The sequence below is a fragment of the Carettochelys insculpta genome, chromosome 12 (genome assembly GCF_033958435.1).
Source record: "Carettochelys insculpta isolate YL-2023 chromosome 12, ASM3395843v1, whole genome shotgun sequence".
NCBI classification, from domain to species: domain Eukaryota; kingdom Metazoa; phylum Chordata; order Testudines; family Carettochelyidae; genus Carettochelys; species Carettochelys insculpta.
In genome coordinates, this window is record NC_134148.1 from 3,191,612 (window position 1) to 3,203,274 (window position 11,663).

General features: G+C 46.3%; 1 protein-coding gene across 1 annotated transcript; it reads right to left on the bottom strand.

Moving 5' to 3' along the window:
• Positions 1-87: 87 nt before the first annotated feature.
• Positions 88-11,663, bottom strand: TRIM69 (tripartite motif containing 69). Its single transcript, XM_075006307.1, has 6 exons — positions 11,145-11,663; positions 8,092-8,187; positions 6,808-7,041; positions 5,614-5,636; positions 3,440-3,564; positions 88-744 (listed from the first exon to the last, which is right to left on the bottom strand). The coding sequence occupies exons 1-6, from the start codon at positions 11,661-11,663 to the stop codon at positions 200-202; spliced, it is 1,542 nt and encodes a 513-aa protein (XP_074862408.1). The 3' UTR covers positions 88-199.

The following is an 11,663-nucleotide window of genomic DNA, read 5'->3' on the forward strand; positions in this document are numbered from 1 at the left end:
CTGAAGAACCCTAAGAACTGTCAGTCAGTGCTACAAACGGAGCATTCCTGAGACACGGTGTGTTGGAAAGGACACACCACTGCTATAGTCAGCACATTTCTTTTAAAAAGTCAGTTTACTAATTCTATAAGCCTTGTTTCATACCCACTGGTGTCTAAGGAAACCTGTTTGACAGGGGGAGCCGTCAGCGCATCTGCTCCTACACGTTGAAGAAGAAGATTTTTAGTGGTTCACTGTTCTCATTGGAGTCATTCAAGCAGGGACAGAAGTATGGGTAAATTGTTTCTGTGAAAGTGTCCATGAAAGTGTAGATATGGGACATCTTATTAGCATCATAAAAGGACACCTGTCCTGCCTCGTAGTCCAGATGCACGCCTATCTTTGACAGGCTAGTGCTCAGGGTCAGACCTCTCACAGGTGTGTCCAAAGCTTTCAGCTTATTCCTGTTCCTGAGCCCTATAAGCCAGTATCCATTCATGGGTGACAAGGTGTTGTTCCCTTTCCGGTTGATAGACTCTTTGACCACCCCCAGAGTCCATTTGGGCTTGTTCTCTACCTCCACTTCCCAATACTGTTTCCCAGATGTGAATCCTTTGGATCCCAAGACCGCAACACTGGAATCAAACCTCTCTGGGGTATCTGGGAGCATCTGTTTTGTGTCTTCATGCCTCACACAGCGCAGATCTTCAGAGAGAACAAGGTTTGGATGTGCTGTCTTTGGGTCTAGAGTCACCAGGGAAAGGCCTTGGCAGAAAGAGAAATCATGGTTATCAGAGAGAGCATTGAACGTGGGACTTCCTACAGAGTAACTAGGGCTCTGGGAATCCTGTGCAAACTCTTTCAGAACTGAGAAGTTCTCCTTTTGCTTGGCCTCTGATCACCCAGCAGGAAAATCAGACCACATTAGCTCTGCAGGGCAGACATAGCAAGCAGAACTTCATGTACAAGACGGCTCACCACCAAATCATTCCCAGAAGATCTGGCAAGATAGGTGCAACCAAGCCAGGGAAAAATGATGGGGAAAGTTTATATAAGGAAGAGAGACCATCCAAATCCCAAAACTATAAATTCCTTCCTGGGCATTTCCGTTGTGCCCTCTGTGACATTTATGAAAATATACATATGAATAACTGCATAACTGGAAATGCTTTATGCAAAATACACCTAATAAGGTATCATTTAAAAAGTTTGCATGGATGCATCATTCCTGCATTTGAAATATGAACTGCATACCTGATTACCAATATGGACATACTGAGCACCATTAGTAGTACTCAAAGAGCTTAATGGCCCAGTACTCGGGACAATGGTCTGTGAATAGTCTTGTTTTTCCTGAAAGCCTGGACTAAGGGTGGTCCTGCTAAGACCTGTGGCCAGGTCATCTGATATAGGAGCCCATTTTGGATGCTGTACTTTCCCACTGGAAGCATGAAAATATTAAAACTGAACATGACGAATTACTTTTTTGGCAAAGGAGATATAAAGATAGGAAACCAAACAATAGGGGCTGCTGCCATATGCCAGGTCACCCTGGCTTACCACCCAAGATGATTGCTGGAAACAGCTAAGACTGAACAGGCATCAGGATGAGGTCCAATTTGGGAACTTCTCAGCTTGTGAGAAAAGATGATTAGAACCATTGTTGGAGTACGAAATTGCATATATGTTTTGTTTTATTTTGCTTAGTAACTTACTTTGATCTCTCCAGAACTACTTAAATCCTACTTTTTATACCAAATAAAATCCCTTTTGTTTATTAACAAACCCAATGTAAATAACCGTTACGGGGGTCAGGGGGTAAGGTGGACAACATCTATGTATCTCTCTCTTTCATTGATAAAGGAAGTGAACAATTTATGAGCTTGCTCTGTATAATGCTTTATCCAGAGTGAGGTGGATTTATCGGGGGTTCTGGTCCCATTGGGGCTGTGCACCTGAGTGCTCAGTGTCTAGTCCCTCTGACTGAGCCTTACCTGAGCTGTGCTGATCTCAGTGTCTATATTACGCCACAGCTGGTTGTGACTCCAACTCTGTGCTATCACTGGAAGAGACCAGGGCTTCTGGTTCATCAGGACAGGGTGGTTGGATGCCCCAGAGGGCAGGGAAGGCAGGCTCAGTAGTATTTCAGCCTATCAGGTGACAGTTTCAATGGGATCGCTGTGACCATACCCATCACAATCTCATCTTAGTGTTTGATCGCACACATGAATGAATGTATGTATCTTCCCATCACCCCTTGAGTTTTACAAAATCTAACAGTACTAGAAATATTTTCATAATTTTATGTAGCCGACAATGTTCTTTTGTTTACACTGAAACCTTTCACTCTAGCGGTGGGACTCCGGACATATCAGCATGTTAACTACAGATTGAAATAAACCAGAAACTAGCGGGAACATCATATAATCACTTATTATCGTTTTGAAAATCAGAATGGAAGAGCAACACAAAAGGAAAAATAAACCTAGGGTTGAAAAAAAGCAGGAATGGGTCAAATGTTTTGTAATGGATAATGAAGCAATACCTCATTACCTTGCGTTGTTGTTACCTCGGTCAGGATGTTGCTGAATCCCCATCAATCAGCATTGACAACTATACGTTAGAGGTCGTCACGAGTTCGTTTACCTCGGGTCCACCATCACTGACACCCTGTCCTTGGACACTGAGCTAAATAGGAGGATCGGAAAAGGGGCCACAACTCTGTCCAGACTCAGCAAGAGAGTGCGGAATAACAACAAGCTGTACACTCACACCAAAATGCAAGTCTACAGAGCCTGCATCCTCAGCACCCTCCTTTATGGCAGCGAGACTTGGACCCTGTACGCCCACCAGGAAAAGAGGCTGAACGTCTTCCACTTGCGCTGCCTCAGGCGCATCCTTGGAATATCATGGAAGGACAGAGTGACCAACACCGCCGTCCTCGAGCAAGCTGGAATCCCAACTATGCACACCCTCCTCAGGCAGCGTCGGCTCCGCTGGCTTGGCCACGTCCACAGGATGAATGATGGAAGGATTCCAAAAGACATCCTGTATGGCGAGCTAGCCTCTGGCAAAAGACCTCCCGGACGCCCCCAGTTGCGATATAAAGATGTCTGCAAGAGAGACCTCAAAGAGGTGGACATCAAGCTGGACAACTGGGAAGAACTAGCAGACGAGCGCAGCAGATGGAGGCAGGGGTTACACAAGGGCATTCAGAAGGTCGAGATGAAGATCAGACAGCTAGCAGAGGAGAAGCGAGTGCACAGAAAGCACAATAAGGACTTGCCAGACACCCACCACATCTGCAAGAGATGCAGCAAGGACTGTCACTCTCGTGTGGGTCTTCATAGTCACAATAGACGCTGTAAATGAAGTCCTCAATTGAAACTTTAAAGGGCGCGATCCATAGTTTATGCAGACTGAAGGATGCCTACTACTACTACTACTACTACCTCATTACCTGGTGCAAGGATGGATTTCATTTCCTTCCACACAATGTACTGAATTGGACCCTTGAACTGTCCCAGGCTCAGTTCGCGGCAGACGAGTTCTCCTGATGACAAGGTGGCTGCTTTTTGCTCCAAGCTGCACAAGACACTGCCTGTTAGTTTGTGTTTACAGCATCCATAAATACAGAGAACTACAAATCCACTAACACTGCAAATATATTGCACCGTCTTTGGTAAAATGTTACAGAGTCAAGCCCTTTTATGTCCCCTTTCTGCAACTATTCTAGCAAACAGGCCGTACTGACACAACAATGCTGCGTCTAATGGTTACCGCTCTTACAAAATTGCGATAAATCTTGTACAAAATAAGCTGTGTGCAGTATCAGTGGAAAAGTTATAATCTGCTGAGTAGTGTCTTGTTATAACATGGGTATCGACACTATGTGCGGAGTTCTAAAGTTTTGCTATGTTTTTAACTCAAAGACCTTGTGAGTGGGAGAAAGACCCAGAGGCTGACAGTTCAGGAATAACAAAGGAATTATAAACATGAGTTTTGTGGGTAAAATCCCAAAGACACCTCCGATGACATGGGCAGAAAGTCCTTGCCTACAAAGGACTGATTGCAAAGCACAGGTGTGGTGGAATTGTCTGACCCCATGACACAGCAAGTATATTTTCCAGCGAAAAGAATCAAAATATAAAAAGTGAGAACAAACCAGCTCTTTCCTACCTCATCTCTGGACTGGTGAATTCTGAAGGGGAAATTTTGAATGAAAGAACTGAGATTGCCAAAAGCTGTTTGGGTAACCCAGAGAGTCATAGAGAAAACCAGCAGATTTAACATCTGGGCTATTGTTTTGGACTTACAAATTGTAATCCAGTAATGTATTTTACCTGCTTTAACCTCTAAATAACTCTAATTTCTTTTTGTTAATTAATGAATCTCTGGTAACAGAGAGGTAGCCATGTTAATCTGTACCCCAACAAAACAAAGCAGCAGATATGTAGCACGTTGAAGACTAACAAATAAATCTGAAGAAGTGGGTCTGTCCCATGAAAGATCATCACCGAATAAATCTCTAGCTTACCAAAGACAGTGGCTTCAGAATTGACTTCACTGTCAGCTCCCGAGTATCCCTGGCCAGGGGAATGAAGAGGAGTGACTGGATCTTTAAGGCTGTTAAGACACTAACGATGGTGATTTTTGGCCTTGGTAATCTTTCATCGCAGACATTTAGTTCATTTGGGTGGGAATACAGGCAGGGGTGTCTGAGGAGATTCTTTGTGGCTCCATGGTAAGCTAGTATAGTGACCCAGGAGCACACATTTGCTGCTGGTTAGTATATAGCTAATCATTGGCTTTACTGCCAGAGAGGGGATGTCTGCCCAGTTCCTTGACTGTCTGACCTGAAATTGGCCCTCTGAGCTGTGACCCATACCAGACACCATGACAGGCACAAATAAGCAAATCTGAAACCTGAATAGTCACCAAAACAGATTTTCAGGTGCTGAAACCATTTAATAGCAATAGAAAGTAGAATTTCACCCCCACTCTTGTGTTGATTAATAGCATAAATCATTACGTTTCAGTGTTAGGCCTCGACAACACACAAAACACGTCATTGTCTGAATGAACTTTTAGACTGTACTGCCTTTACTAGTGCTTTTTATGTAGCCTGTTGTAAAGCTAGGCCCACATCTAGATGAGTTGATGAACCCTGGGAAGATCTCGGTGTACCCTCAAGGGTGCACGTACACCAGCGTGAGAAAAGCTAGCACAAATCATCCAGTTTGAGAACAGGAACAATACCATGTGACTTGTGTGTGGCACCAAACCCGTCCCAGCACAAACTCCGCTTTCTGAATGGTCACATGCTATGCACGCACACTCCGCAAACCAGCAATCGTTTGTGGATAACTGTGAACTGCTAAAATTAGCTCACCACCTCATCTATTATTTTGTTAGTCTTTAAAGCGCTACTGGCCTGCCTTTTTGTTTTGATAGCATATAGGCTAGCACGGCTCCCTCTCTGTTACCACGTGAACTGCTCAATTTCAGAATTCCACAGCTAGTTCATAAACGGGGTTGCAAACGGAAAGCAGCAAAGTTTGTCAGCTCCGTGATTTGTTATGATGGCTGCCCAGCTCTCAGCTAGACTGGAGAATTCTATAAACGTGTACTTACTGTTCCATGAAGGTTTTTATGCCCTGTCAAAGGAAAGAAGAGGAAGGGAAGAACAGCCAGTTAGTAACTGTGCAATGTGTCACACAATTGTCTTGCCCTGTCCTAATGTGTGTGACACGGAGTGTGGAGTTACGAAATTTTGCTACGTGTCTGTAACTGACACACATTGTGAGTCTGAGAAACACCCACAGGTTAGGTCACCAGGAATAACAAATGCCTGGAAGGGGGTCCCAGAGACTATTCAAAGGCATGTGGATGGAAGGTCCTTGCAATTCATATGAAGGGCAGATGGCAAAGCACAGTGAACAGTGTGGCACATATCAGCCCCACTGATCGGGAGGGAATGGGGGGGGGCAGTTGCCCTGGGGCCTGGACTTGGGGCTCCCAGCCACTGCTACTGCAGTAGGATCAGGTCCCTGGGCACTTGAAATTGCTGCTGGAGCGCTGTTCTGTGTGCCCCATCACTCCATATGGCTCTGAGGGCTGCCTGGGGAGCCTGTACCACGCTCTGAGCAGCCTTGAGAACTGGATGCCGCTGGCTCCCCCCTTCTGCCTGAGGCCCTGCCAGGGCCCCACACACACCTCGCCTGGGGCCCCGTGGAAACTGTCAGCTCCCCCCCCGCCCTCCCGCATGTGTTAATAGCATTCAGAATCCCAGTGTGTGGTAGTGGACAGGAACCTGAGAAGCTTTTTGAACTCCCAAAGGAGAATATGACGCTACCCTACCGGAGCTGGGACTTTCAAAGGAGTTTGGCACCCAAATCCCAAGGGAAGTCCACTTCACAGGCACACTTCAGTTCCCTTGAATGTCTCAGTTTTTATTACCAAGGACAAGTGAATCAGAACCCCACCTTTTCTTCTGCTCCTACAACTTATTCCCCAACCCAAACACAATCCATGGGCTGTAATGCCTGAGAGTGGGAATATCCCAGAGGATCAGGCTTTCTGGTGAGGACTCCGCAGGATAGCTGAATGCTCAACAAAAGCAATCAGCCTATTTCCATGCAAGTTTCCTTTATAATAAAACTCAGGCATTAGCTGACCCATGTTTCTAAAGGAATATTTTACAGCGTCTCATTGGGGATATCAAAAGGTTAAAGAAAAAAAAACTACGGTGGGGACTTGGATCACCCTTCTCCAGTTTTCCCTCCCATGTACTCTGCAGATAAAATTTCACTTTCCCCGCATTCTCACGGTAAGGAAGTTGATAGAACTGTGCTGGTAGAGCCGGGACTGAATGCGTAACGCCATCTCTTTGGCTTGTTGCCACTTTTCCTGGAGCTGGTTGAAATTCGCCTCCATTTCTTGGAGGAGGGTTTTTCCCTCCTCATGCAGCTCATTCATTAATCTTTTCTCCCTTCCGTGAAGGAACTGGTGGAGCTTCAGAAACTCCAAGGAGATGTGGTGCTGAAGATGAAATTTGTTCTCCTGAAAGACGTATACAGTTTGTTAAACAGGGCAAGTATCTGGTACTCACCAGCATTGGGTAACTAACTGATACCAGCTCATAAAGCCCAAATGACAAATCACTTGTTTCATATCTTATAACTGCCACTGTATCATGTGAACCTTTTACACCAGTTTAGAGGATTTTAGAATCTGCTTCACAGTGGTGAACTCCAGCCAGGCTAGCCAACAGCCTGGTGATTAGGGCACTTACATGAGAGACCTTGTAATGGACAAGCATCCAAGTCTCCCACATCTCAGGCAAGTGTCCTGAGTGATCGTGATCTTACACCGAGGTGTCCTGACTTCACCCTGCTCTGGAATGGGAAACATTTCTATCATCTTGAAAATATTTGTGGATCAGGAAAAACATTCTGTATCCAGCTCTAGACCTGATGGCACACCCTTTGCACAGCGCTAGAAATAAACTGATCTTTCCTCATTAGACCTGATGGGTCCATTCCTTTGCACATTCAAGAAGCTAATGATCCAAACTCTATTCCCATTTAGCTCCCTTACTAAGAAATGAATATATCAGTACTAGCAAGCAACCGTTAAGCATAGGTGATAGAGGACGCCTTGGGTGCATTGTCAGATGTGAGGCCTTCAGCAGTGATGGAGAAACACGGAGGTTTGGTTTGGACCAGACCCCAACATTCAGCTGTTAGCCTTCTCCAGACCAGACCTTTGGAATTTTCGTGAGGCTAAAGGTCCCTTCCCTGATGCCCAAAATGCATATTGGCTTCTGGAGGTGGGCTGCTGAGGGAGATACTGAGCAAAGTTCTTTCCAGGTGCTTTTTTGGCATGCCCATGCAGCAAAGGAAGTTGGCTTGCTGGTTTTTTTTTTAATCCAGGCATATTTCAACATGCATCGAGATGCTTAATATATACAACTGCGTATTGACTGCACATCGATTTGTTCTTAGTTGTAAGCTAAGTCATGACTCTTTGCTCCAGTAAGAAACCTGTGAGTTCTGGTCTCACCATGTGAAGCGCATTAGGATCAGGTCCTTTCCCATAACCGCTACTCACTTTTTGAGAGGAGATCTTCTCTTGTTGAGCATTCCTCAGGGTCGTTAGTTCCTGCACGGTGGTCTCCAGCTGAGTTCTGAGGGAGATCAGCTTCTCCTGTTGGTGTGACAAATGGGCAGTACGCTTTGACATACGTAGTTATTTACACTAGCTGAAGTCGTGTGGAGGTTTGGAAGTTGGACCTCATCAGAGCTAATTTTTCTCCTGCACTTTTCCAGTTGATACGTTGTCTGTCCGTTGGGATTACGGGCACCAGAGGCACTTTGCAGTCTATGGAAAGTGCAGGGAAATAGCTCAGAGGTTTAGGTGACGGCTGTCCACCGCCTCCCTGCGGGTAGGAGTGCTGCTGTGATGTGGAATTCTTGTGGGGAAGAGAGAATGTTAAGACACTCGCCCATGACCACATTGCCCAGCGCCGATCGCATTTTGTGCCTTCTTTCGAGCAGGGTGTTTCTGGGACAGCTGTTGCAGCCCTCCACACCCAGGCTACCTTCTGCGAAGACAAGAGACTGTTCTTGTGGCTCAGTGCCGCATGCCCCTTTTTCATTTGAAACCAGCAGCATGCGTTCTCGCAAGCTTCAATAATGAAACACAAATCCACTGCCTCAGCCAGGAGCTCTCTCAGATCACTTTGCTTTTACTGTGAATATATTGATAGAACAACTTCGCATCCTTCGGTGACACTGAGCCAGCAACTGTTAAGCAATTAGTAGGCTACATGTTCAAATTCTGCCTTTAGAGACATATTAAAAAGTGTGTAAGTGATAAATAGGGCCAGTCCATGTTAGACAAACCAGGCTGTGAAATGCAGCCTTGTCTTGTTAGCTGATAACCGGCTAAACAGATACTTCCTGTCTGTTCCTATAGTCTCTTGATTCAGAGATTAAAAAAGAGACTGTTAATATTTTAACAAATTTGAATGTATAATACTATTATCTATATTTTTCTTTGACATTTGCAGGAGACTGTCTATGTTCTCCTTCCCTGAGACTTTCACCCTCCTCAACAGCACAAGGGCCGTCTAACCAGAGGTGGAACAGTTCTACAGTGTCCCAGAAAGTCACATCAGTGTTCCTCTCTGCCTCCCTTAATGCCTCCAGTTCAGTCGCCCTGGTCTCCAAAGCCCCTGCGCAGACTCTGTGGGCCAGAAGCTCTTTGCACTAAATGCGCACACATGCTACCTGCCCATACACGCGACACTGGATGCAAGAATAGCCTGAATAGCTGTGCTTGCTGACAGGGGAGGGGGAAGAGGGCAATTGCCCCAGACCCCAGCAATTTAAAGGGGCCTGGAGCTCCTGTCACTGCTGCAGTGCCTGGAGTGATAGTCCCTGCAAGCCAGGCCCTTGGGTGGCCGCCCAGCTGGTTACTGGAGTGCCCACGGCATGCATTTCTATTGGTGGTGTACGTCTGCACATAATAAAATTTATTACACCCCTGGATAGGGAACACTGGCCCTGAACTCTTTCAATCACTGCCAAAATGCCACCACAGTGCACCCCACGAGGCTCTTAGGACTGCCTAGGTAGGTAGAGCTGGAGTGGGTTATTGCGGTCTGGGCCGTGCTGAGAGCCAGCTGCCCTCATTCCTGCCCCTTCTACCTTTGGCCCTGCCCCTTCTGGGAGCATGGAACAACCCTCACCCATATGCACAACTCACCCAGAGCCCTAGCGTGGCCATCCGTCCGCTCCCCTGGGGATAGATCCCACCCTCTTGCTGGGCTTCTGCCTGCATTCCCTCTGTATGCCTAGAGCTCACTCCTTTCTTTGTGGGTTTGTTTGTTTTTTTCAAACAAGTGGTTTTGGTTTCAGTTTAAAGAACATTAAGCATCAGTGTATCTAGCCCCCGTCAATCTTCACCTCTCAAGTCCCTGGAAAAACTCCCCTAGTAGCTGCTTCACCTTTGGTCATGGAGAAACATAGTATTTAAAGCTCAGGCCTTCCTGAATAGGCCTGCCCCTGGTTAGGGTTTGATGGGTGTTCGAAAAAATCATATGTGTAGGATTTGTTATATTCACTTCCTGAATTTTTGGAGCTAGGTCATGTTTTCAAGTGTTTCTTCACAACCCTGCAGTTGTTATTCCAGGTTGAAGCAGCTGAAGTTGAAGTTATTACAGGTTGAACCTCTCTCATCTGGCACCCTGGGACCTGACTGGTGCTGAACCAGAGTATTTGCCAGAGCCTGGGTGGTCAATATTTTCCACCACATTACCAGCACTTCCACAGCTTACTGGCTCTTACAAGACATTTGGGGTAAATTAGAGCTCAATAACAGCCCAGAACACTGAAAGTCAGGCCTGGTGGATAGAAACAAACTTTATGGGACCACAGGAAACTTGGCCACAACCATGATAAGTGGTCATCTCGCTAACAAAAAATCAAGCCAGATAACGGATGTTGCTGGATCAGAGTCCCAGATTAGAGAGATTCCACCTGTACTTTGGAATGAAAGCTGAGAGACTTTCATAATCACAACAGTCCAGGAGCCAGGACTTCAAAGCTGGGTCTACACTACAAAGTTCTGTCTGCAAAAGTCACTGCTGACAGAGTTCTGCCAACAGAACCTCTGTCTACAGACCACGTCCACACCTCATAGGGGCTCCCCCGTCAATGCCCTCTGCCAGACTGCCAAGCCTTCTGTCAACAGAACAGCCAACCAGGAGCTCTGCAAACAGGGCTGCCAGGGGAACCAGAAGTCCTCTCTGTCGACAGAGGCCCCCCCAAAGCATCTATGCAATTTTTCAGTCTACAGAGGTGCTACGCCTCCAACTTTCAAGACATAGGTCTGCTGGGAAGAAGGTTGTGTTCTGTCAACAGTGTCTAGACAGAACACATTTGTAATGTGGACTCTCCCTAGCGTTGTCAATAGAAGTCCTCTTCTGTCGACAAAACTTTGCAGTGTAGACACAACTTAACAGAGCAAGACTTACAACATATGATGAGTTGCAACACTGCTTATCAAGTGTCCCACTTTCTCTTCAGCGGAAAAGTTTCTCCGTCAAATGTGCTAAAATAGCAGAGAACATTTCAAACCTGCCTTTGACTGAGCCTTACCACATAGAGCTGCACAGCATCTGGCAGGAAGAGGAATTGAGAGCTTTGGTCTTCAGGCTTCTGCGCATCTCTGCAAAGAAAGCAGGCCAGCTTGCCATCCGTCTTCCAGAACAGCTTGAGAGGTTTGCCGTGCTTGCTGCATGTCTGCTGGTATTTCCCCACGTGAAAGCCCTTGATTTTTTCCACCAGCTTTCCCAGCACAGTGTTCTTTATGTGCTGTCTGTCCGGGGACTCTGCTTTGCACTCTGGGCACAAGCAGACCTCCATCTTGCCCCAGATTTCCTCAATACAAGATCTGCAGAAGTTGTGGCCACAAGGCAAAATTACTGGCCCTTTAAACCACTCCAGGCACAGCGGGCAAGACAGCTCCTTGGTGAAATCTTCTGCTTGTGGCCCCAAGGGCAGGTCAGAGGAACTGGTGCTGACTAAGAGGTTGATTTTACTTTCATTGACACTTACAGAATTGGACGAGGAAGAGGAAGAGGAAGAGGCAACGTTTGTGCTGGAGGAAGACGACAT

What these genes read in the sequence shown, in the direction of transcription:
- TRIM69 (XM_075006307.1), bottom strand. Translation starts at nt 11,663, where the DNA reads ATGTCGTCTTCCTCCAGCACAAACGTTGCCTCTTCCTCTTCCTCTTCC. An exon ending in ATGCTGTGCAGCTCTATGTG is followed by an intron (nt 8,188 to 11,144) that starts GTAAGGCTCAGT and finishes TCACACCAACAG; the next exon opens with GAGAAGCTGATCTCCCTCAG. An exon ending in GTTCTATCAACTTCCTTACC is followed by an intron (nt 5,637 to 6,807) that starts GTGAGAATGCGG and finishes TTCCTTTGACAG; the next exon opens with GGCATAAAAACCTTCATGGA.